This window comes from Panthera onca, chromosome D3, assembly GCF_046562875.1.
Source record: "Panthera onca isolate mPanOnc1 chromosome D3, mPanOnc1 haplotype 2, whole genome shotgun sequence".
NCBI lineage: Eukaryota > Metazoa > Chordata > Mammalia > Carnivora > Felidae > Panthera > Panthera onca.
In genome coordinates this window covers 64,425,076-64,450,763 of record NC_138350.1, presented here as the reverse complement: position 1 = coordinate 64,450,763, position 25,688 = coordinate 64,425,076, and the positions used below count along the sequence as shown (strand labels likewise).

The following is a 25,688-nucleotide window of genomic DNA, read 5'->3' as shown; positions in this document are numbered from 1 at the left end:
GGACACTTAACCGACTGAGCCACCCAGGCGCCCCGGAAAGTGTTTTTTTAAGCAACAAAGAACTATCAAGTGCAAGATAGGATGGATAAGTTACAGTCGAAAGGTCACCCCTTCACTTTTCTTTTCCTAGCTTCAGGTTTAGGTTACTTTGGGGAATTCCCTAAAGAACAGAGAAAAATGGGCAAATGTGTCCTAATAACAACTTGTTAATGTATCATATTTAACAAATCTACACAAACATCCCAGAGTGCTCTAAGATTCCTGTGGAAGTAGTTTCCCCATCTTGCTAAAATTTCCTCACTGGGCAGAGAGTAACAGAATAATCTCTTAGATGGAGCAAAATCCAGAAAGAAGAAGAATCTAGTAACATATAGAAGTAATAACCATTCTGTGTTTTACAAATGTGTTCTCCTCCTGCTTTCCACATAAAAAACTACTGGAATAAGAACACATAAAACAACAAATCCTCTATTAAATGCTGGGGGAAATTATACTACCCAATAAAGAGGGAGAAGATTTTCAAAGAAATTGGAATTTTAGTAGAGTTTCTAATGACCAGTTATTTGTCAAAATTGTGGAATAAGGCTTCTCTACATAGACAGCAATGAATTATTGACACCTATCTGTCCCTTCTATATGTACCTAGACACACACACACACACACACACACACACACACAGATTTCATTTATATATGAAATCTGTCATGTGTCCCGGGTTAATTGTATACCACGAGGCCCCACTTCAACAGTTTAAAGTAGCAATCTGCTAAGATCTTCACAGCAGAATGTAACAAATGAGGACCTCAGTTTCATCTCCTTCAAGTGAAGAATCAGTGCTTTCGTATCTTGGAGTTACTCTTGCCACCCCTTAGTGATGCTTGGTGGTCTCTGGGACAGACAATGACTTGAGCATCTATAGGCAGTGTTTCTTAGGTACACTCACCACATGACTGGGGCCAAACTGAGCTCTGCAGAGAATCAAAACAGTCTAAGTTAACTGATCAAGTCATTTTTTGGTTGTTTACTGGTTTTCAGGGCAAGCATGAGTAGGGGTGATAAATTAGGCTTTTAATGACAGCTCTTAAACTTTTAGAGGAAGAACGAACATCTCTGTACAAAGTTAACTTCCTCTTTTGATTCTTTTCCTCCTAGTTTGGCAAGAAAATGGAACATTTTTAAAGCCTTTAGAGACCTATTGTTGTCCCTGGAGATTAATGAAAGAATCAGAGAAATCCTAAAAGCATCAGCAGAATTGTTTATCTCTGTTTTGAAATGCTAAAGGGAAAAAAGGTGGGAAAGATGCAGCTTTACAATAATAGGAAAAAAATCAGAAGTTTGTTAGGGAAGATATTCAACTTTCAAGTCAATTAAGGCCTACAGGCAAATGAAATCAGCTGGCTGTTCTACTTCTAGAATAAAAAAGTACGAGAGAGAAAAGCTTCCACTGGTTGACAAGTGACCACGGGTGTTACTTGGGACTCCTTACACATTGGGAGAGAATGGGTGGGCATCACTTGGGACATGGATCAAACCATCTCCCTAGTCCCCAAGTAGAAAGTTTTGAAACTAAAGCAGTCAGCTGATTTGACTCCCAGGAAGGATTGGTTGTCAACTATTTCCAAACCCTCTTTCTTTGTATCTGTTTCTTGGACCTCCAATTTACTATCAATCAGTTTCTATGCTACAAACCCCTGGGCAAGCTGTCAGTGGCATTGATGTTATTAATCTTCAGTGGCCATGTCAATGACAGTCACTGCTCGTATAAGTCAACATGAGGGATAAACATAATAGAGGGGCATTAGGCCTTGAATAGACAAGGTAAGTCTGAGGAAATGAACAGGCTGATTGTCACCGTTTTAATAAAAGCACAAAGCTCCTTTATCTGCTCTATAACTTTTTATTTTGCACCAATGGGAAGCCTATTCCTTTTGGTATGAATTCAATTCATAAAGCTTTAGGGAAGATAAATCTTTAGCTAAAGAACAGAGAGAACTGTATCAGCTTCGAAACACTATTTCAGGGGGATCCAGTAAACATATCCCTCCAAGCACTGGCCTGAACCAAACAAAACCCCTGAGTGTGTTCTAAAAGTGGCCGATATGTGACATTTGAAGAGCTACTAAGAACACACCTTCACGCAGGCAGAGCTAACTCGCTCACGAGGGGATGAAATCCTTGGTTTGGGTTTCATTAGCTCTACTTCTCATCAACTGAAGTGCATGGCTGCAGCGTCAACCTATACAACTCAACTCCCTGGGAGCTTGGTGTAGAAACTGATCATTTTCCCTGGCAGAGAATATGACCAGTACTCTGAACTACTCCATGAAGGAAGAGGCTGGGGCTGCCTGTCATCTAGAATGGAGACCAGATGTCCCTTTAGTGTGTAAGTTCCTTATTAAGCCCAGAAAATGATTTTATTTGTTGGTTAAGATCTATTCTAGTTTGGCTTTCCTATCTTGCACCCAAGAAACCTACCTTCTTCCTACTGAGCCCTTATATTTCTTGGAGCCTATGTTCTTGATATTTGCAACTGGATGTCCTGCTGCCATTACTCTATGTGATCTATGTTTGACCACCCTGGATTAGGCCTTTGACGTCCACCTATTTTTCCCAAACTTGGTTAAGTCCTGGACATCCTGGAAAGGGTTGGCTACTGGCTCATTGTATTTTTTGCCTATGACTCCTCTTGTAGTTAGCAGTCCAAGAATTTTACCCACCCTGGGTGTTCACCCTAGAATAACTGATCCTAGCCAGTACTTGCTACTGTCTTCTTATGCTGGAGACCTGACACAGCCCTTGGCCTCAGTCTTTGCACACTCCACCTTGCTTTCCCATACTTGAGCCCTAGGTGAGAACAGAGAAAAGTCCTCTGTTCTGTCATCTTATGGGAGCTGCTTTTACTGCCCTAAAAGTAGGAGTCTCTAGTCTTTTCAAGAAGGGAAACCCCAGGTAATCTTTTTCATGCTCAGGATAGACAGAGAGCTATAAACACATGGTTGGTTTGACTGATGTGCCAATCAGGAGACTGGGGACTTCCCCAACTGAGAATAGCATCCCAGTTGATGAAGGAGGTGTGACTTCTGTATGCCGATGACTCATGGCCTCAGATGAATGGTGCTAGGCTCTCTTCAGTCATCAAACACTTCCTAAAGGCTCACTGGGTGCCAAGCACTGCATGAGGTAGGAGAGTTTAAAAAGCCTTCTTTAAACGGCATCTCCCTTGTATCAGGCAGTTTACATTGGTTGTTTCTAATCCTTCTAGTAACACTCAAAGGGAGTTCATGTCCCCACTTGACAAAGGAGCAAACCAAAGTTAGGTCATTTTCTCAAGATCATACACCTACTAAAAGGAAGAACAAAGTTCAGACCCAATTGTATCTCATACCAACTCCAAATTCTTCCCAAATACCACATCTTGACACTACTCACTCATTCTCCAATTTATTTATTTATTTATTTATTTATTTATTTATTTATTTATTCATTCATTCATTCATTCATCCATTCATTCATTCAGCAAATGTTCCTGAGAGTCTACTGCAAACCAAGGGTCTTTGCTAAGTTCAGTGTGGAAAATCTTTCACCAGGAATTAGAGGGTCACTTTGGAGGTGCTTAACGGGAACTCTTTGGGAGTTTTAGAAAGCTGACACTTATATGTGGCATTAAACAGAATAGCTGGCATCCTTTGAATTAACAACAGTAGTAAAATGTACAGTCCAGTATTTTCAAAAGGAGAAGAGGTTGCCAAGCTAATGAAACTCCCAAAGATGAGGTTTTCTCCATATTTGGAAAGGACATTTCAAGCTTAAGAGGAATCAAATACACCTGAAAAGTGATAGGACTCTTCCCACAAAAGGCATCTATGCAGACCCAAGGGCTACAGATTCTAATTTTAAATTGAAACCACGTCTACATATGAATATAAAAGTTCATTTAAAAAAGTACTGGGAAAAATATGCAGGCATCAAAAAGTAAACAGGAAAGGTTTTGATCCACGTGGGTCAAGGAACATCTTGGACAGAGGAAATAAAAATATAAGTAGTCAGTGCTCCCAAGCAGTGAGCTATAGAAGAGCTATACTTATTCTTAAAAACGTTCATTTATACTCTTTATAGTCTCTGGAAGTCTGACCTCTTAAAGGCTGGGATGGGATGGGAAGGGATAGAATGCAATGGGATAGAATGGAAAAGGGTAAAATAATAGAGCTGGAGGGAAGACTTCTAAAGCATCACACTCTTTCATTTGGCAAGGAAACTGAGACATGTGGCCTAACTAACAGCTGGAGTGGAAACTGTATCTGTGGCTGCTGGGGGTGCAGATGAAGAGGTGAAGGTTGATTTGATTCCACCTGTGCTCAGTTGTCATCTAGAGGCTACAAAGAAACTGAGACACAACATACTAAGAGGCAATGAACTCACAACATACTAAGAGACTCAGATTACCCACATCATGTATTTTTGTAAAGACTTCTTCAAGATGCCAGCAGGGTCTAGCATAATGGACTGGAAGAAGTTTTATTTGAACAGTATCTCCACTAACACATTTTCCATGTATCATCCTTTGGCACACATATAAACTATTTTCTTAATGGTACACTTTGAATTACTCAGATTTTCTGGAGATTCCAGTTCCATTTTCCAATGACCTTCTGGTTTCTGAATCTAAAGTGAATTTAAAAAGGTTCTGAGCCCTGATCTAGGAGTGGGGCCTGTGGCCCGTAGGCTCTCAATGCTGCCACTGGAAGGACCTCCCAGCGCTGATGTTCCTTACCTTGCAGTGCGTGTTTGCTTGGAAAGGGTGGCAGGGAAAGAGACACATAGGATGCAATGACTTGGGGAAATTCCAAGCTGGAGAGGTCTCATAATCACATGTATTGAAAAAATACTTTATCCCAGACAAAGCGCTAGGTCCCTTACATGTGTACTTAAACATTCTTAAAGCCAGGTAGGTGAGCGTTACTCCCACCATTGTACACGTAAACAAACAAACAAACAAACAACTGAGGCTCAGAGAGGTCAGCTAAGATCACAAAGCTAGGAGGTGATGAAGCTGAGATTCAGTCTCAGGTCTCAAACCTGGATCTGGACATGTAGAACCCCCCTGCTACACTGCCTTCCTTTCAGATGTCACTCAAAAGCATCTGGAGATGAGGCACTAACTGGGCACAATGGGTTAAGTTCCTTCCCTTGCTGGGAAATTCTTCCTAAGTAAACCAGAAATGTGCCTCTTTCAACAAACTCCCATTGGGTTCTAGGTTTTCTGTTGGGAAACAATTAGTTTAGCAGAAATTCTAAATATCTTCTTTATATAAAACAGAAATGCATGGAAATGCACTTAAGGGTAAACAATACCAGCTGCCCTACCATCTTATGTCTGTGGACAAGAGGGCAAAGAACAAAAGGGGAAAAGGGGTTTCAGAATCTGAAGGTCTTGGTAAATCCTTGCTATCACTTTACCACTAAACAACTGAAGACTTTCAGCAAATCTCTTCACCTGCCTCAGCCTCTACTTTTTTCTTCTGTAAAGTGGAGTTCGTTATCCTTGCCTGTTTCACAGGATTCTGGCGCTCAAGAAGGTCTATAGAATGTCAACATACATAAATACAAGCTTTTTTTTTATTGTTTCATATCCTATATATGGGTTTAGAACCTAACTCCCTTAATTTCACAAGAGTGAGGAATTAAATATCTTTTTAAAAAGTCTCTCTGGCCACAGCTTTTGGTAAGATGGTCCTGTCCCTAGTGAGGATGAGTTCAAACATCAACAGACATCCTGATGAGCTAATCTAGACAGATTCAGGTTTAAGCAAAAGTAGAATCACTAAGACGGGCACAAGAGCCAAGTTCCTTACCACACTGGATTGTTTATGGCATTGAAAAAACAAAGATATTCTAGAGGAAGATGGGAGATGATTATTTGCTGCAAGAGGAGAGTTTGGTTTCTTGGCTGAGCTATGTTAGTGACTCTGAGACTAGCTCAGGCTCAAGGGGGCAGACACACAATCACACCCCCACTGAGATAACTTTTGATGAAGTACGTCTTGGAGCACCCTGCCCATGGGGGAGGCTGTGTCACCAAGCCAGAGCTGTCCTCTGAGTTCCCTTGTGAATAAACAATCTCCCCAAAGACAAACAGATTCCTGAATACTTTCCAAGTTGTGCTGATGAGGAGGCCGGACATGGCAGCTTCCTTTGCCATCAGGTTGTAGTGTAGCTGAGGCTGCGTACCCATGGCATGATTTGATGCCCTCACCTCCATTTAATGCTTTGTATGTTATCTCCTAATTTCCAAGGGCCATTGCCATCCCCAGGGAGTTGCGGGAGACAAGCTCTGTCTCTTATCTGAGAGCCAGGGACGTTATCTAAATAGCTGCCACCTGCAGAAAGGCTGGTGTCAAACCAAATGCACTGGTTCAAGTACAGTTTTTAGGGGAACCAAACGTGTACACACATGTGTCCATGTGTGTACATGCATACACACACGCACGCTCTCTCTCTCTCTTTCTCCTGGAATGAATTATCTGCAAGGCTGCCGAAGCCCATAGCATAAGCCATGCCATGCAAACCTGACATCCTACGGACCCATCCCCTGTCCCCGCCTGATCCCATGTCTGCCTTCCTATCTGAAATAGGACCTGCCCCAATGCTGGTATTGTGGGCAGAGAGCCTTCAGCAGCAGCTGGGAGAGGGAGGGTTTGGTGAGCTCAGAATCACTCTCTTGGAGTCAATGGCAGCAGTCTTTGAATTCAGGAGAATCCTTACTTCCCCAGGCAAGGGAACCTTTATCATAGTTAGGAAGGAGGAAGAGGCAGGTTTAAAAAAAAAAAAAAAACAAAACAAAAAACACCAAGATGACACAAAGGTTGCTTGTCACAAAGCAGAGGGAAGAGAATAGCTTCCCATTCTCCTCCAGGCTCTGGCCTCAGATGACAGCTGAGCACAAGTGGAATCAAATCAGCCTTTAGCTCTTCGTCTGCACCCCCAGCAGCCACAGATACAGCTTCCACTCCAGCTGCCAGTCAGGCCAAAGCGCTCAGTAAATGCCCATGATTAGCGCCTTCCTCAATTGGGAGTGTAAATGGAGAATCACAGCTCACTCCCCAAAGTAGCTGGAGCCACACACCCATTAATTTCTATGGAGCCAAATGTAAATAGAAAATCAATGTTCCTGTACACTCTCCAAATTTTATTTCCCTTGCTAAAATGCTGCAGGGAGGAGGGATATCTTCCTCTCTTACGATCTCTTCTCATATTTGAAATGATCTGTATGTTTGACATCCAACCAAATGATTCTCAAAGGGAGACAATGAAAGCCCCCGCACCCCCATTTGTCAGTATTTAAGGCTTAATGAACTCTTGGCGAGTTCTCTCCTCCCAGAGCTTCACGTTTGTTATTACTGTTTAATGGTGATCTGTCCAACATTCCAACATGCCAAGAAGCCTCACTTGTAATCAGAAAATATTTATTTATTTACTGGTTTCGTAATCTAAACAGGTTTTCTGGAGATCGCCATGCCACACTCACTAAGAATTACCACACCCAGCTGTGCTCTTTGTATTTAAATCCAGGCATTTTCCAGTGAGAGGGGCACTGGGTCCAGCCTGACCAGCCTGCTCCTGCCTCCATCTCAGAGATAATCTCCCTCAGCTGTGTATGAATCTGACCGAGAGGAGTAAGTACATTCAGAGCTCGAAGCCTTTGGGTGCACAAGATTCGCTACAAATGCACATTCACAGTAAACAAAACCCATCAGGCCCCTGCAAGAGTCCGACGCCTGATTGCACTAAACACATCACGGTGGAATCTGCAATTGGCAAAGTAATTGGCGTTATTACAGCTGATGGGGAATTTCTGATGCTGCCCGAGCTCTCCTTTGAAATAATACTCAGCCATTTAATTTGTCCAGCTCTCGTTTGGCTGATTGCTCTTTTCTGCTGGAGTTTATCAAGAATGAAATGCGCTGTCTCTCCAGACGCCTGCAGGCTGAGATTTTACAGGCATTTCTTTTTTCTACACTGTCCCCACTTCTCTCATGGGCCCCTGGCCTTAGTCTCTTGTCACAAGACACCAGTATTGCAGGAGGTTGGAGGTGGAGCGGGATCAAACTTCGCTTTAATTCAAAGCTGCGTACTTCTGGTCCCAATTCCAGAGGTGCCTGAACACTCCTGTTAGACCATAAAGCAACCGTGAAAGAAGAGCAAACCTCCAACGATTTGGTTGTACTAAAGAAGGCTCATGAAATCTGTTAGCTCAAAAAGTCAAATAATAGAAGACATCTTCACTATAACCACAAAGTTAGATGGCATTAGAGGAATATACAAATTTGGATGCATGAATTTTTGTTTGAGTGATCTCTTTACACCCTTGGGGTGCACACATGCATACCTAGAATGGGTTCTACAGATACTTACTGAGCGCGGAATTTTTTGTTAGAGGCATGCAGATTCTTTGCTTTATACAATACTCATCCCCCACCCCAGTCCTCACTTTGGCATTTCTGCTGCTATCCAGAAGAAGGGCAGGAAAGGCAAATTTAGCCAGCTGTGTTTTCTCACAGTACAGACAAGGCTGGCGTCTGGGCACAGACCTCTCATTTCCATCAGCAAGCTACTTGCCCTGTCAGCGATAGACTGCTTACCGGAGACAGGAATCCTGTGGCCAGGGTGGTTCTCTTCTGCAGGTGCTGTGTCAGTCTGAAGGCCCACAAGATCTAGAACCCACATGCTGCTTGAATCACCCCATGCCACACTTTTAATATAGAAACAATGGAATTTATAGGTATGAAAGGCTACACATAAAATCCTCCCAAATCCCCAAGCCCTAACAGAGTCTCTCTGAACAGCCCCCATCCAAATGCCTTTTGGTACAGTTCCTCACTGCCTTTTCCAGGCAATAAGTCACTGTGTCTATGATTCTTCTACAGGGTGAGAGCCAAAGTGGACATCCAGAATTGTGCTGAGGATCACTAAACCCAAGGGAGTGGGTTCAGATGAGGCAATACTCTGGTGGCTGAAAAACCTCTTGAGACATTTGTTTAAGATAATTTTAATAATTTCTGGCTGGCTATTACTTCAATAGGGGGAAGAGAGAAAATGTTAATTCAGAAAGTGTCATGGGTGGTAAGAGAAGGAAGCAATCAGTGAAGGCACTTCTGGGTGTTCTCATCTCCTAGCAAAGGTCCCTCGCCATCCCTTGTCCATTCCTGTCCATCTCTATCCTCCTCCCTCCCCTGTGAGGGTCACTCATTCAGGGCCAGAGTGCCTACCATTGCTCACTTGGATTGGCAAGCATCATGAACAAATTAGTGAAAAGATTAAGAGAGATCCAGATTTTTTGTTTTTGTTGTTGTTGTTGATGTTTTTTGATTCTTTGGTAATCCCAAATTGTAGCCTACAGCTACAATTTGTGCTCAAACCTGACTTCAGAAGTCCAGGTTCCATTCCAAGTATGTAACTTACAAGAGTAATAAGTACTATAGCACACACTGATGAAGTGCTTACCAGATGCCAGACATGGTCCTTTTGGTCTATCTATTCAGTCCTCCCCAAAATGCTATTGGATAGGTACCCTTCTTTCACTAGTGAGGAATCTGGGCCACACGAAAGTAACATAACTTATGGAGGTCACCCAGCTAGTAGACGGCAGACCTGTGATTCTACCTTAATCAGTTTGGGCCCAGCATTGGTGCTCTTAACTATTAAATGATAAACTGATAGGAAATGTTCTCTGTGTTAGATATTGGATAGAGAAGGGGAGGTTTACGTTCTGTTTTTAAATAAACACCCCTTTTTACTATTTATAATAATAAAGATTATAGCAACATCATATCTGGTTTTTCTGTCACATGCATCATTGGCCTGGGATACCTATTGGTGGTTTTCCCAGAGGTTCTGATAAATATTTCCAGGAAGGTGGAAGATGCGGAAGGAAGCTCATGTGCAGAGCTAAAGTGGGGGAAGGAGATGGTCATTATCAGGGAAATATCAGAAAACTGTGATGGAGGTTGTTTGCAGGCTTAATACAGCCTCCAAACACAAGCCAGCAGATGGCTGGAAGGCGCCGCTTGAGGACCGCAAGCTGTTCCACTAGGAGGGGCCCTTCTCCTGCAGGGTAGGGGGAGTCTCCCCAAGCCTCTCAGTGGATCCCTTTTGTTCCGAACAAGGTGGTAGGAAAGGGGTTGGGTAGATGGGTGACAGGACAAGAGGGTTGAAATGTGAGCCACACAGTATGGTTGGAAAGCATTTAAAAAAGGAGTTGGAGGGCTGGGACTTCTTTCTCATGAGCCCGGCTTGAAAATATCCTGCTAAAGTAAATATGAAGAGGACATCTTCTTTCAAGTTCTAAGGTGGTCTGTGAATTTGCATTTCCTGCATATGAGTCATTTCTAGACCTAAAAATATAAAGAACAAAATGATGCATCATTTTAAAATCTAGACTCAGGGAAATCTGATGCTGTGACTCAATCCACTAATAAACACAGATATTTAAGATACATCGTCAAACATCAATGAATCCCCGGCCTTAAGTGATTAGAGCTACAGGGCAATTTTTAAGAAGCTCACATTGAGTCCCCATAGCCAAAGGACTGGAGAGAAAAAAAAAAAATTGAAAACCAGAAACATGAAGACAGTGGAAAAAGTCACAGAGTGATTAATGGCTTCAGTCTCAAGGGAGGATAGAAATCATCCAATCCTACACCGTTGTTGCAAAGTTTTTTGTTTTGTTTTGTTTTTTGTTTTGTTTTGTTTTTAGATGAGAAGACTACAATTGAAAGAGAAGAGAGTCATTTTCAAAGTTAATCCCCACTGGTTGGCTTCACTTTGTTTATATTTCGATTCTGAAAAGTTGAGCTTAAATCAGATTTTGAAAGGCTCAATCATTTTTTAATATACTAGCAGGGATAACTTATGTTGATTCCTCTAACAAAATGGGAAAACTTGCTGCATATGAATAACCTCTCCTTTCCCAACACCCACCTGCCATCTATCAATTTCCTGGTGTGAACTTCTGCATATTAGGTTTGTTTTAAGTTCAGCCCACCTGTGTGAGGCCTTCAGATGGTCAGAGCATCTTGGGAGAAACAAAATATTCACTAAAGAGATTTAGTATCCCAAGAGAACTTATTAAGACTTCAGAATATTCCACTGAAATGCCAGACACTCTGGAAACACCTGGAGAACTTCCCTGTCCAGGACCAAATGCCAATGCTGGTTTTGTTTGTTTGTTTGTTTGTTTGTTTGTTTTTTAACGAAACAAAGACAGTGCAAAAAAGGTATACCTATAGTATGAAGCTGCTGATTTTATGTAAGAAAAGTTTTAACAGTGTCAGCTGAGTACAGGGTAGGCATATGCACGTGAGCGAAAACTGTTAAAAATGCTCTCTTATTGTCATAGATATCCATGGCTAGTAAGACAAATAATTAAGTGGGTTGTCTTAGGAATTATGGGAAAAGATCCATGTTTTGTGTAAGTATCCTACAAACAGAAAGACAGCTTTACAGGCAAAGCCATTTTGGGGGGAGGATGGGGAAACATTACTCATAATATAAATATATTCACATGAGCTCACAGAAAAAGGCAAAGAAAAAAAAGAATCTTAGATCGTACACTTTTGATAAAATTAGAAACTGCATAATTAGAACAGAGCTTCTCAAACATTTATTGATTAATGACCAGATGTTTTTACCCTGACCCATATTTTTGTTCGGTTACTTTGGTAAAATACTGTGAAGATAAATTAGTAGGCAAATGATCACATGCTTGGATATCATGGAACCATCAAGTGGCTATAAAAGTTTCTAAATATTCTGTTTCTAGATGTATCTCATGGTGTGCCAGTAACACACACTGGCCAGCACTGTTCTGTAGCCCATGCTCTGAATAGTATTGAACCAAGGAGAAAAGGTCCACAGCAGCTGACAGGAGGCAAGCCAGAAGAAAGGCCTTGAGAAAAAGGCATCCATTTATCAAACAAGAACCTGAGCAATGAGGACTTGTGGTGTCAGCCTCGCTGCTGATGCCAGGGGATGTGGTGTGCTGGTCACCTAAATGCATTCTCTCCTGGGGTAGTGTTGTAGAGCCAGATCTGTTTAGATATCTTTTTTGAGTTCGGAAAGAATGTCTAGGTAGCAGAGGAGACAATAAACCCAACACTATAACTAACCAGTTTAAAATACTGGTCAAATCTCAACTATTGAGTGGAAATAGGAGAGGATGAGCAAAGGCATAGGCTTTACAGAACCCACGGTTAGCTCTACTTCCTCTGCCTGGGAGTCGGTTTCTTCCTGGTTAAAGGGGAAGAGTGAGATGGCTGATAAGGGGCCTGATGTGGAGATTAGGTGCCAGGGGCCAAGTGAAGCACATGGCACCTTTCTGACACAGTGGAAACACTATTGGAATTTGGGGCCTTTACCTTCTCTCCTCTTCAAGACTTCCTCTGTGATGCAGCCTTGTCTAGAAAATGAGGAGGTTGATTTGGATCCCGGTGGGCTTCTGAAAACACCAATATCTAGACTCCACCCAGACTAATTGATGGGGTAAGGCCTGGCTCCTGTAGTTCTTACAAGCGCCACCCCCGCCCCCCCCCCCATTACTCCCACCTGCAGTCAAGATTGAGAGCCCCTCCTCTAGGTGCTCACTAGTGTGTCTTTCAGTTTTGCAATGGAGGGAGGGAGTCAGCACCACTTGTGGGACTTCCTTATGTATCGTCTTGCTTTGGAAGGACTCTTCCCCAAATGGCAGAGCAGATACTACGTGGTGAACTCAAAACAAGCCAACCTGTTTTCCCACTGCTGTGTGTCTGTGATGAGAGACTACACTGTCTCCTTCTGCCTCAAATCAGTTTCCATCTCTGTAAAAGGGGCAACAGCCACCACAATTCTGCACTTGGGAGTTTGTGAAGGATGTGGATGAGAACAACAGAATTCTTTGCCTAGATGGAAGGGTTCACAATGCTCTGTAGCGATTCCCTCTACTACTCTGAGATGTGTAAATTTTTTTTTCCTGGAACCTGGTGAAGTTTAAGAAAACTCAACACAATGTACCAAAAGTAAAGATGAGGCTGCTTATCCTTGTATTATCAGTGGTCAGTCTGGGTTTGACTTACCTTAACAGCATGGATAAGCTCTGATTCAAGGTGGCATAGCAGAAGTGGTTTAGGACTACTGATCTAGACTGCTTGGGTTCAAATCCCAATTCTGCCACGTATGGGCTTTGTGACTTTACCTTCTCTGTGCTTGTTTGTAAAGTGAGGATGTTATTACTAATTTCACAAAGATATTGTAAAGATTAAATGAAATAATACATGTAAAGTTCAAAGGACACTTTCTGGCATATAGTATACTCTTACTAAGTCCTCATCATATGTACACTTAACCAAAGGCAGTGTGAACATGTATTAACACCAACTCCTGTTGAGTCAAACATGAGCTGGATGCTCTGGATTTTCCAAAGCTTCCATTTTAATCTTTAGAACTGTTGATGCTGAACTTGTAGGCAGCGGGTATTCATTGGAATAGAGTCAGGTCATTGTGATTCTGTTGTGAAACACATAATCACATGAAACAACAAGCAACTTAGGAACTCAGTAATTTCATGCCAACAAGAAAGTACCTGGGAGGAAGGTCTAACTCTCCAACCTGCCCTGCTACTTCTCAGTGTGGGGCACCCATTCATAACAATCAAAAACGGGGCGCCTGGGTGGCGCAGTTGGTTAAGCGTCCGACTTCAGCCAGGTCACGATCTCGCGGTCTGTGAGTTCAAGCCCCGCGTCAGGCTCTGGGCTGATGGCTCAGAGCCTGGAGCCTGTTTCCGATTCTGTGTCTCCCTCTCTCTCTGCCCCTCCCCCGTTCATGCTCTGTCTCTCTCTGTCCCAAAAATAAATAAAAAACGTTGAAAAAAAAAAATTAAAAAAAAAAAAAAAACATGGAACATCATGGAGCCATAGACTACTGTCATGGCTCCTTCTCTGGAGAGATGCACAGCTAGGATATCTATCTACTCAGAAACTCCATAACCACACCTTCCTAGAAAGCAGCTTTTCCTCACAAAATATTTGGGGTTCTTGCATTAAAGACTTCTGAAGCCCAGGATGTTACGCAGATGATTCTACATCCCCTGATGACATATGAGCAGAAATGACTATGGGGCCTGAGGAAAATGGAGTAAAGTTCATTTAAGGATGAAAAAGCTCTTCTCTTTTGAATACTGGGCCATACTTATTCTCAATCCAGGGATGAACATGGCAGCTTCTCAGCCTGCACTTCCTTCTCGGCCCCCATTTTGCTTAATGGTACTGCTATTTCTCTAATCAGCCAACTATTTGCCAGGTCCACTGATTGTGCCTCCATAATTTCTTTGGAATTCAATCCCTCAGCAACAGTCCCACTAACCCCAGTCCAGCTGCATTCCCTGTGTCTCAAATGGACCTATGGCACAGGCTCATTACTGGATCCCTTCTTCACTTCATCCCACCTACTACCTAAGTCAGTATCATCTCTGCCACAGCACCAGCTCCTCCCCATCCTCAAACCTTCAATGGCTCCACCTTCAGGTGGATTTTAAGATCTAAACTCTGGATCCCAATTCAAACAAATCAACTGTAAGACAACATGTTAGGGTAATCAGAGAAATCGGAGTATGGACTTGGTATCAGAAAATACAAAGGAATTACTGTTACTTTTGGTAGGTGTGATAATGGCATTGTGACTGTATTTTTTTTTAAACTATTTGTTTCTTCTTACTGAAGAATTTATGAGTGAAATAACATAACTGGGAGTTTTAAAAAAATACTCCCCCCCAAAAATTAAAATTAAAATTAAAATTATAGTTATATACATATAAAATCTATATGCATATATAAAATTACATATATGTGTGTATATATTTATATATATTTATATATATCCATAGATATCTATATACATATCTATATCTTGGAGTATAAAGTAAGATTGGCAAATAGTAATTATTATTGAAGCTGGCCCAGCAGTGTGCTGGGAACCAATCATATCAGCTTCAGAAAGCTGACTGTCAAGGACTTTACAAAGAGTTTGTTAAACCATTGGCAGCTTAGAATTGGTCATGATGGAGATATTTAAACCACAGAAATTAGCAAATGCTACAAACCAGGGCTTTGGTGGAAACAAACCAATGAAGTTGGATAATAGATAATAACAGTTGGGTAATATATGGAGGTTTATTATACTTTTATGCCTACTTTTGTATGAGTTTGAAAACTTCAATAACTGCTCATTTAAAAAAAAAATCCAACTATTACCCCAGATATTTAAGACGTTCTTGCAATTTGGTTCCAACCTAATTTGCAACTATTATCTTCACTCTAAGTCTCCAGAACATTCCCAAGCATCTCCACCCTTCTTTTGGTCTTCATCTGGGCTTCCCCTGACCTGAAATAAGTTCACTACTTCACTATCACTCATTTGGCCCAGGTACAATGACACCTCCACTTGGAAGACTTCCCAGCTTACTCTATATAGATAAATTTTCTCCTTCTCCTGAATTCTTAAATAACTTAACCAGTAATTCTCTAATGGAAGAAAAAAATTAAATTCACTAGGCTGGCAGTCATCACAGTAGGCTGCTTTCACAACATTGTATCATTTGATCCTTACAACTATCTGTGAGATTAGCTATACAACTTTTGTTCTTTAATAAGGAAAATGAGGACTAAAGACATTAGGCAACTTTCCCAGGGTTGCAAAGTTGGTGTCAGTGGCAGAACATTACAGAACTGAGGAATTCTGGGAAAGACTTTGCACAGCAGGGAGTGCCACATAAAGATCCCCATGGGTGCCTTTGAATAAAATGGCAACTTGATGACAGAAAGCCCTGTTTTCTTGACACTGAAAAATATCTTCCTATATGTTCTTGACTTACTTCCTTCTCGCCTTTCACTACATTGTACCCTTAACCATAATAGCAATGGACCTTTTAGAAGTTCCTTACACATGGCTACCCCTGATAGGACAGCTATTACACCTGCCCCACAAAATTCTGTCATGAGGCACACTTGAAGTAAAACTCCATTTTTTCTACAGGAAGTATCCTCCTCTCCTCTAAGACCATGGGGACTGTATAAAATAGGTGAGGGACAAGCCCTTTAGTGGGCTCTTTCCTCTGGAAAGAATGGGTTTTTTCAAGGTCACTTTCCCAGCATAGACGCTGGGCATGTGAAGCCCTGCATCTGAGTCTGGACCCTATACTATGGTTATTTCTTTACCACATCCCCCACCCCTTGTAAGTGTGCACACAAATGCCCATGGGCACATTCACATGGACACCTCACTGGAAAGTTTAACAAGTCTTCACATCCCTGCAGGAACTGAGAAACAAAAAAACTAAATGCCAAGTAGCCTTGGACGCTAGATTGAGGGCAGTGGAGTTAGCACTTGCATTTCCTCCTGGAGATCTCAGTCTACAAAAGTAATGCGATGTCTAGCAAGGGGGAGGTGGTAAATATATGATGGGACCAGCAACTAGATCAAAAGAGCCAGCTGCTAGAAGATTCTTCAGTGACATGGAAAGCATGCAAAGAAGGTAACAAAAAGCATATAAAATATGGTATCACATTTTTAAAAATCCAGCAGATGCATATTTATTGACATACAACAAAGACTGTAAGACTATCTCCCAAAATGTCATTATCTATATTTCTGGGGTGGAGGTAGAGGAGATTTTTTCTGTTTTTTTCTGTACTTTCGAGATTTATTTTTTAAGTTATATATTTTTTCAAGGTTTTTTTTTTTTTTTAATTTTGAGAGAGAGAATCCCAGGTAAGCTCCACTCTGCAGTGTGGAGCCCGACACAGGGCTCGAACCCAGGAACCACGAGATCACAATCTGAGCCAAAATCAAGAGTCAGACGCTCAACTGACTGAGGCACCCAGGAACTAAACTATATTTTTTAACAGTTAATGCCCATCACTGCACAGGTTACAAATATTTTTCTCGTGGTAAGAACTTTTAAGACCTAGTATCTTAGCAAGTTTCAAATATACCGTATTATTAATTATAGTCACCATGCTGTACATTATATCCCTAAGACTTATTTATTTTATAACTGGAAGTTTGTACCTTTTGACATCCTTCACACATTCGAAAGTTTCTACAGTGAATACTTATACCTTTTATATTGGGGGTGGGGTGGGGAGAATAAAAAGAAAATCAGAGAGGAAAGCATTTGATTGGTAGATTTTGCTAAAGGGAATGAGATGCCTGCTTTTATTCTCATGGAGGGTGGAGAGGTATAGTCTGGCAAAAGGGAATGAGGGTCCCCATTTCCAACTATCCAAAGACAAGAAGAAAAGGAAACTCAGTGCATCTGTTTCTTCAAAAAAGCAAAAGAACAAGATAATGGAAAATAAAAATGTTTGGGGCTGGAACCAGATGGAAGGGAAGAGTCTGGGGGGCTTCAAGTGTGGATTTCAGAAGCTTTTCTGAAAAACCCATGCCTTTAAAACTAGCTAAGAATGGCAGCCACCTGTCAGCCCAGGCCTGACTCTAGGAGACAGTTCCATCCTGTGCAGTCCAGAGGCCAAGTACACCAGTCCAGGAAGAACACTCATCATTATCCTCCCAGACTTAGAACCTTAGCATCCATCATCAGGCTCGTCCTTGGAAGTAATGTGTTTGTTTCCAGGAATGAGTATGGTGTCTTTACAAACCAATAATTGTGGGGATAAAGACAGTCACTTCCTTACCCTCCTTTATCTGGATGCAGAAAGGACAGAGACAAAGAGACAGAACAGTTTAGTTCAATACAGTTGCTGCCCCACACTTTCAACACTGAGAGCCATCAAAGATTACGGAGGGAATTGTGGCTATTTTCCTTACACAGTTGCAGCAGGAACAGGCACCAAGGAAAAGAAAACCCTTTACATGCATGTGATAAGTGTGAATCCTGTGAAAGCTGACAGCCTGTCAATGTAACTGGGGGGGGGGGGTCCTAGATGTCTTAGTGAGGTCCCCTCCTGAAAGTCCCCCACAGTTCCTGCAAGGGAACGTGTCTGTGAATTATTGCAGACATCAGGATGCATGGGGCTCAGTTTCATCTGAAACGAAAAGAGGAAAATAACAACAGAAACCGACAATTTGGTGCAGTGGGGCTGGGAGAAGGCAGCCCAAAGCACGTGGGCAGCATTTGGTTTCTGTTCGGAAGAGCACCCAAAAGGTGGTGTTGACTTGAGACACATCCGGGCCTTTTTGATTTAGGAATAACACTGGAGAATTAACTTTGATCTGGGCATTACACTCTGCCCACAAGATTCCCAGGGCTTCCTGGCCTCAGGAACACACATCCTGAGGAGTGAAAAATATGCATTTATGTCTCCAGCCTCAGGGGATGTCACACAAATGGAATAATGTGGAAAGGTCAGACAGAACCAGGAGAGTGAGCCATCTGCACCAGCTAGTGTGGGGTTATCCGTGGGAGCACAGAAGCAGCCTTTCTAGAATCACAGCCTCAAATATTATGGACATACCCCAGATATATCTAACATTTCCTTCCTTTAATAGTTCACTTTAAATCTAATATCTAGAAATGTAGCTCAAAAAACGTGCCAAGAATATGACCACCTCAGAAAGAATCAGTGCCAAAATCATAGAGGCAAATACATACACACACCCCTTCCGTAAACTCAGTCTCTACTATGTGCCTTTCCAAGCCATGAAACATCACAGAGGCCTTTTTTACCCTTTTTATTTCTATAAATCTTCAGATAAAAATGAACCTTTAACTGGGATGCCACTGCATGTGAGTGTAGCCATGGATGGGGTATGGGTAAATGTTGATTTTCTTTCGTCTTTGTTTCACATTCCCTTAGCTCACCTGGAAGTTTGTATGAATATGTGAATGAGTGATTATCAGTTTTCAAGCCTTTTAAGACTTCATGCATCAACAATGGATAACAAGGATCAACAGAAGGGCACCAAATCCCAAACCAGTGCAAGGATTCATCTTTGACTCTCACCCATGGAGCTCTTTGTTTTGTTCCATCTCCTTCTCAAGCCTCTCATTTTCTACTCTTTGCTCTTGTCCCCAGCTCTCTGTGTGATCTGGGGCCATTTCTTATCAAGACCCCCATCCTTGGTTCCCTTGCAGGATGAGGGGACATAGGATGAACCACATGTAGAAGTATAGTGAGGGCATGGTGAGCTCTTGGATATGAACCAGATTTAAAGAAGAAAACATTACCAAATATATGGAATTCTTGCTACTAGAAAATTACTTGCTCTGTCCCAGATGTTCTCTTCTGTGAGCTATGGTGTCTCCGCACAGAGGTAGAGAACAGTGGGGATCTTAGGAAGGGCATTGGTTGGGTAGTGACAGAAAGGTTTATATTAAAAGAGGGATAGGGGCAGGGATGGAGGACCACAGCTGTCACTCTTGGGTTTACCTCTCTTTGTATACATGTTGCATCTCCACTGGGGTCTGTGGAGGAACAAAAGGATCTCAGCGTGTCTGCTCTGTATATGTGTGTATGTGTGTTGATGCTTATGTGTTCCTGTGGTACCAGTAATACTCTTCCAGGGACAGGGAGGGTGATTTTCCATCTTTACCGCTGCCAAGGGGGTTTTCAGAGAGCCCTTGCCTGCTCCCTTGTGTGTTCTGCCTGTGATGACCTCCAAACAGCCCTCTGGCCAGAGAGAATGGTGGCCTATTTCCTGCCCATGGTCAGCAAAATGCAACCATCTCTCTGTGCACGAGTCTGAGATGACCTGGCCACCAGCCCATGACTCCAAGTCATATTCGCACAACGTTTTCAGAAATGTGAGTATTGTGTCCCCAAAAAGGGAAATCCATGGGAGAAAGCCAGCCCCACCTCATCCTCTACCTCCCTGGTTTTAGCCTTTTCCTGTGCTAGACTGTGCACCACCAAGCATTACTGCCATCTTGGCCCACGTTTTTTCCCTGCTATAAAATATTAAGAAAGATAGCAGAAAAAGATACTTTTGTTTGCAATGACATGAAGCAGGAACTCATTGTCAAGGGTGACAGAGTCAGTCTGATGGAGAAAATGTAAATCCGAGATGGGGGTTTCTGCCCTGGCCCCAACTTCATGTGGTCATGACCAAACTAGAACACTTCACTCTCCTGAGCTTCATAAAAGGATTGGTGCACTTACCTGTGGCTGAAATCCTTTGAGGTCACTGGCTGCAAGGTCACTGGCTGTGAGGAGCTGGAAAAGAACAGAGGGGTTTTCTGAGTTTGCACAAGTTTGCACACACTGTCCTCAGGGCAACTTATCAGTGATGGACTTACCACCATCTAGATCTGGAGCTAAACGTGGTATTTCTGGGCCAGGAACCTGGACCCAACAGCCTTCTCACCTCGTGTTCACCACAGCTCTGACTTCTTCACCTCCCTCTGCAGCCTCCTGCCCATGTACCTCCAATTCTACAAAGGGTCTTACATTACAGATGGGATTATGTATGCCCTTCAGCAGGTCCACAGCCTCCTGAAATTGTCAGTACAATTATGTGTGAATTTATAGATGTAGAACACTTCCTTAGGGAGAGGGTCCCTGTCTTCCTACTATCAAAGTAGTCTGTGATATCATAAGCTAAAGAGACAGTTAAAGATTGTCTCCTCCGGGAGGGCTGCTTCTTCCTCTTCCTCTTCCTTTTCTTCTTCCTCTTCCTTTCCCCCTCCTTCTCCCTTCCCCCTTCTTCTCTTTCTTCCTCTTCTACTTCTTCTCCTTCAGTTAGACCAGTAAAAAATAACCCTCCCTTTACCCACCTACATGTGACTCAGTTTCCCTTCATCATATATTACCTTTGATCTTATATACTATGTAGGTATTCACAGCTTATGCCTCAAACTGCCATGCACAGTATTAGAAGATAAGAGTCAGGTTTATATAGTTTCTGTGTTTAATCAATATTAAAGGGTCAAGTTCATGTTTTGATATTTTTGCATCCTCTCCAGAAAGCACCAAATAAAAGCGTACGATTAATTGCTAAAATAATCACATTCTTTATTGTTGCACAAAAATGCTGGGAAATTGTAGGATAAAGAGAAAAAGGGCAGATGCTTATTTTGATTCAAGGAGTGTGACTGCTAGCTTTGTTAGGCCTGGAGAGCATCTGTGAAAAAGAGGAAAGATTTCATGTTTGCTGTAACAATATTTTGTTCGGTTCAAGAAAGAGAGGGAGTCATGCTGGGCTCCAATGCCTCTAGCCTTCAGGAAAGCTCAACTGGGCTGCTTAGCTTCTCTAAATCACTTTGCCAAAAATGATCCATAAAGTGGTGTTAACTCCGGAATAGAGCAGAAAGGAGGTAGACAGTGTACACACTGTACCTTTCTCCCCACACCCAGTCCTGAGGGCTAGATTCCTCATGCTGAAGGTGCCTGGGGAAGGTGGCATCAGTCCTGACAGACAGACAGTCTGGCCCCTCTGTTTGTTATGGAACAACCAAGCAACAAGCCATTAGGGTACCTGACTAGACACTGAGGGCCAAACCTAATCATAAGACTTGTTAGTCCCAGCCTTTAAGGAACCTACAGATTGGTCAAAGGATGAGATATGTTTATGTCAGTGCAAGCAGAGGGTAGTAGAGTGTAAGCATCAAACTGTGTGCATAAAGCAAGAGAGGTCAGGGCAGGGTTGCTTTAGGAAGATGGAGATGGAACTGAGCCTTGCAAACGCAAAGGTGGCAGGGCAAGGGGCTTCGGATGGGCAGGTGGAAGAAGAAAGACATGGACGAGGGATGTGCCAGTCCCAGCCCAGCTCCCTTTGCATCTGCTCATTGCCAGCCACGGTGTACAATAAAGAGAAAGGAGGGAATTAGGAGACACCGAGGGTAGAGAATAGCCTAGGTAGCCAGCAGTGTGGTCCCTGCCTTACATACTTTATTAAGCTTCATGACTGTCGCGTGAGATCAAAAGTATCTCCACTTTATGAATGGGAAAACCGAGACTCAATGGAGGTTAAATAACATTTTCTAGGTCACACAGGTAGTACGTGTAGGTATCCAAAACTATATTTTCCCAAAGCTCGTCCTCTCCCTTCTATGCTATGATGCCTCCGGATTATAGCACATTGGAGATAATTTGTGGAGGTGGAGTAGGAGAAAAAAAATGAGTGTTACTTTATTAGTCAATGAGCCACAGGCAGTAACATAAAGCATATCCCTATGAATGACCCTTCACTGACCCTTCTTCCAGACATTCTTTCATTTAATTGGTAATGACCATCTACTCTTCAGAGCTTATCAGTGCAGTCTAAGCCTTAACTTAAGCTGAGCAAAGGTTAGGGTAGAGTTGGGGAGGAGTGACAGAAAGTCTGGAGTGAGGTATGGGCATGGGAGTGACCTTTGCAAGGACAGAGCCACCAACATGTGTTAACACATAGGATCAAACCTCGAATTCTCTAGGCCTTGGGAATCCAACAGGCAGGGATCTTTCTTTCCCTCTTTTAACAGGGTTCGCCAGAGAGAAAGCATGAGAAAAAACATCTACTTCCTCCTAGCATGAAATGCTTCATCTAGAGTCAACCACAAGCGTGTTCACAGCATCATAACATATGCACTATTCCCTCATGTCAATGGTTTTGGGATTGAGAAGTTACCAGATCCATTTGTTTGGTTGTATATAGAGATATGGCATCTTTGGTTATTACTTGTTATGTCCCTAGCTCAACAAAATTAGGATCTATCCCACCTTCCTGGAAGCCTTATATCTTCTTTCCTTCTCTTCAAAGGAAATCAGATGCATGTAACTTAGTTCTTAATTATTTAAGGCTCTGTTTTGTGTTGTCATGTGTATTTTTTGTTTTATTTTTTCACTTAACGAGACCAGGCCCAACAAGACATGATTTATATCTTATGTAACTTCTGCATTCCTCAAAGTGATGAGAAGAGTCTAAACAGGTGATTAGTCAATAAATACCTGTTGGCCAAATGACTTAAAAGGAAAGTGGTGAATATTGTCAACCTAGAGGTGAAGACTAGAACGGCTAAGTTGCTGAGCCTGGAGAAAAGAAGTGTGAGAGACAGCTTATGACACCCTTCAAGTCGATAAGAGGAAAGGGCACTCAACATCTAGAGCATTTCCTGCATGAAGTAGGCACTCAGATATTTGAATGAATTAATTAACTTACATGATGAGAGCAAGCTCTTCTCTCCTTGCTGTAGGTTTTATGAGTGAACACTTCAGTGTAGGAGCCAAAGTTAAATTGAAGGAAAGCCGGTATGAAAGAGAAAGTGGTTGAAAAGTGAATGAACCCACTACCAGAAAGAGAAAGCAAGCTCCCAGGGTGCCTGGGTGGCTCAGTTGGTTAAGCGGCCGACTTCGGCTCAGGTCATGATCTCGCAGTCCGTGACTTCAAGCCCCGCGTCGGGCTCTGTGCTGACAGCTCAAGAGCCTGGAGCCTGTTTCAGATTCGGTGTCTCCCTCTCTCTGACCCTCCCCCGTTCATGCTCTGTCTCTCTCTGTCTCAAAAATAAATAAACGTTAAAAAAATTTTTTTTAATAAAAAAAAAAAAGAGAGAGAAGGCAAGCTCCCTTGCCTGTGGATGAAACAACACAGTGAGCCCATGGCCATTCATATGTGGTCGTTTATCTGAGCTGGGTTTGGGGGAGGCAGGAGGAGGTGTCGGGTATGGTTACCAAGTACTTCCAGAACTTCTGAATGTTTTACCTTGGAAATTCTGAACTATTTCCATCACAATCTAGCACAGAGATAGTCTAGGTGTTATCTGACATGGAAACAGCCAAAGGCAAGCTTTGAGACTTCCTCCCTCAATGGTTCCAGAATGAACAGTGTGCAGAAGTCTGCTTTTCCCAAAACATCCAGCTAGGACTCCCTGCCTGCCTGGCTCCTGGATTCTACCCTTGCTCTAACCCAAATACATGAACTCTTTGGCAAAACACAGACCCTGCTCCTTGGCCACTCCCATTTACAAAGCTGATTATTTCCTAAATGTCTACACATTCCACACGCAGGAAAGGAGAAAGGACTGGTCCTCAGCACTGAAGCCTGGTGCTCAGATGTAGATTAGAAATACAGGATAGGAAGTCCTTCTGTATTCTGAAATTGCAGCCCACCCAGATCTGTACCCCAAAAGAGTTCCAGTCTTAAAGACTATCAGAACCTGAAGGAGACAGCTGAAGCTCTCTGGGTGGATAAGAAAAATCACCATGTCTACAGTGGAGTCAGGAGCCACTTCTGTTAGGGAACTGAAGCAAGGGAAGGTGGTATAGTCAGAGAGCTCCTACTGTGTCCACCTCTCCCTCCCTTCAACCAGAGTGGTTCTGTTTTTCTTTCTTTCATGTACACAAATTAATTTAGAGTCAAATGTTCTGCCACTGAAATGAATTTCAACCTTCCAGACTAAGTCCTTATTTTGCAGAAGAAGTTGATAAGTGACTTCTTTAAAAAAATTTTTTTTTAATGTTTATTTATTTTTGAGACAGAGGGAGACAGAGTGTGAGTGGGGGAGGGGCAGAGAGAGAGGGAGACACAGAATCTGAAATAGGTTCCAGGCTCTGAGCTGTCAGAGCAGAGCTCGATGCGGGGCTTGAACCCACGAACTGTGAGATCATGACCTGAGCCGAAGTCAGACGCTTCACTGACTGAGCCACCCAGGTGCCCCAATAAATGACTTCTTCAAGATCACATGGCTGGTTAACAACAAGCCCAGGTGAGTCCTGTAATCCCCAGTCCCTCTGCAGAAACCCCACTAGTGACCATCTCAGTTCAGTCCAACACTAAGTCCAGACACAGCTGGCTGCCTGCCTCCGTGCTGAAAGAGAGGTACATATGCTCAGAACACAGGAGAAACTGAGGCCTGGGCAAGAAGACATTCAGGTGTCCCTCCACAAAGCCAAAGCCACTGCCCTGAAAAGCATTGATCTAGACCCTCTCCAGACCATCCCCCTACTCAGAGACTGGCCTCATTCTGTCCCACTGGAAAACCGTTCACTGCCCAGAGCTGCCTGGCTGTGCGGGGAGGCATCCAAGACAGGCAGGCAGAGAGGGAGGAAAATGCAATCTGCTATGGCTCTGGGGACTTCAATCAGGCTGAAGTTAATGAAAAGGATCCTGCCTTTTCCCAGGACTGCTAAATGTCTGCACTGCTCCCAGTGAGAGGGTTGAGCGGGTGTTGGGGGAGAAGGGCAGACAGAATTACATTTAAAAGGCAAAGGAAGGAAAAAATTCTTTCATCTCCCTGGTGGAGTGGGCAGTGTTCCTGGGGCCCTGTCTCAGACCATTCTCATTCCTGACACGTCTTGCTGTTCTCTGGAACAGTCCACATTCAAAATATTAGGATGATGACACTGCTTTCCATTTTTGAGGAGCTGCAATTTCTCTCTTGGCACAAGTTCTTTTTTTTTTTTTTTTTTTTTTTTTTTGTCTCTCCAAGCCTGAGGGGTGGGTTAGGGAGCAGGTAGGAGGGTGAAGGAAGCTGTGAAGCTCTGAGGGGGCGAGAGAAGAGTCTCTTCACCTTCAGGTGCAGAGGCATTCTGCTCTCTGCTCTTCTGCCACCCAGCTCTCTGCATGGGGGTCTCCCTCTGCTTCCCTCACCAAAAGTCACCTCCATCCAGCTGCAGCCAGCCTCACCTTGTGCCCTCTAGGACTGTCCCTCAAGCAGCTGCCCTCCCACCCACTAACTTCCACAGTGTCTCAAGCTTCCCTCAGAAGAGGACAGGAGGCTACTCCCTTT

At 42.9% G+C, this 25,688-nt stretch overlaps 1 protein-coding gene across 3 annotated transcripts in view; it reads right to left on the bottom strand.

The window, feature by feature from the left end:
• Positions 1 to 25,688, bottom strand: part of SETBP1 (SET binding protein 1) — a 376,077-nt gene that overhangs the window by 166,105 nt on the left and 184,284 nt on the right. For all 3 annotated transcript variants that reach the window (XM_060613721.3, XM_060613725.3, XM_060613723.3), the window contains exon 3: positions 20,146 to 20,199. In XM_060613721.3, coding sequence (XP_060469704.1) covers positions 20,146 to 20,199 — 54 coding nt within the window. The remainder of the gene's footprint in view (positions 1 to 20,145; positions 20,200 to 25,688) is intronic.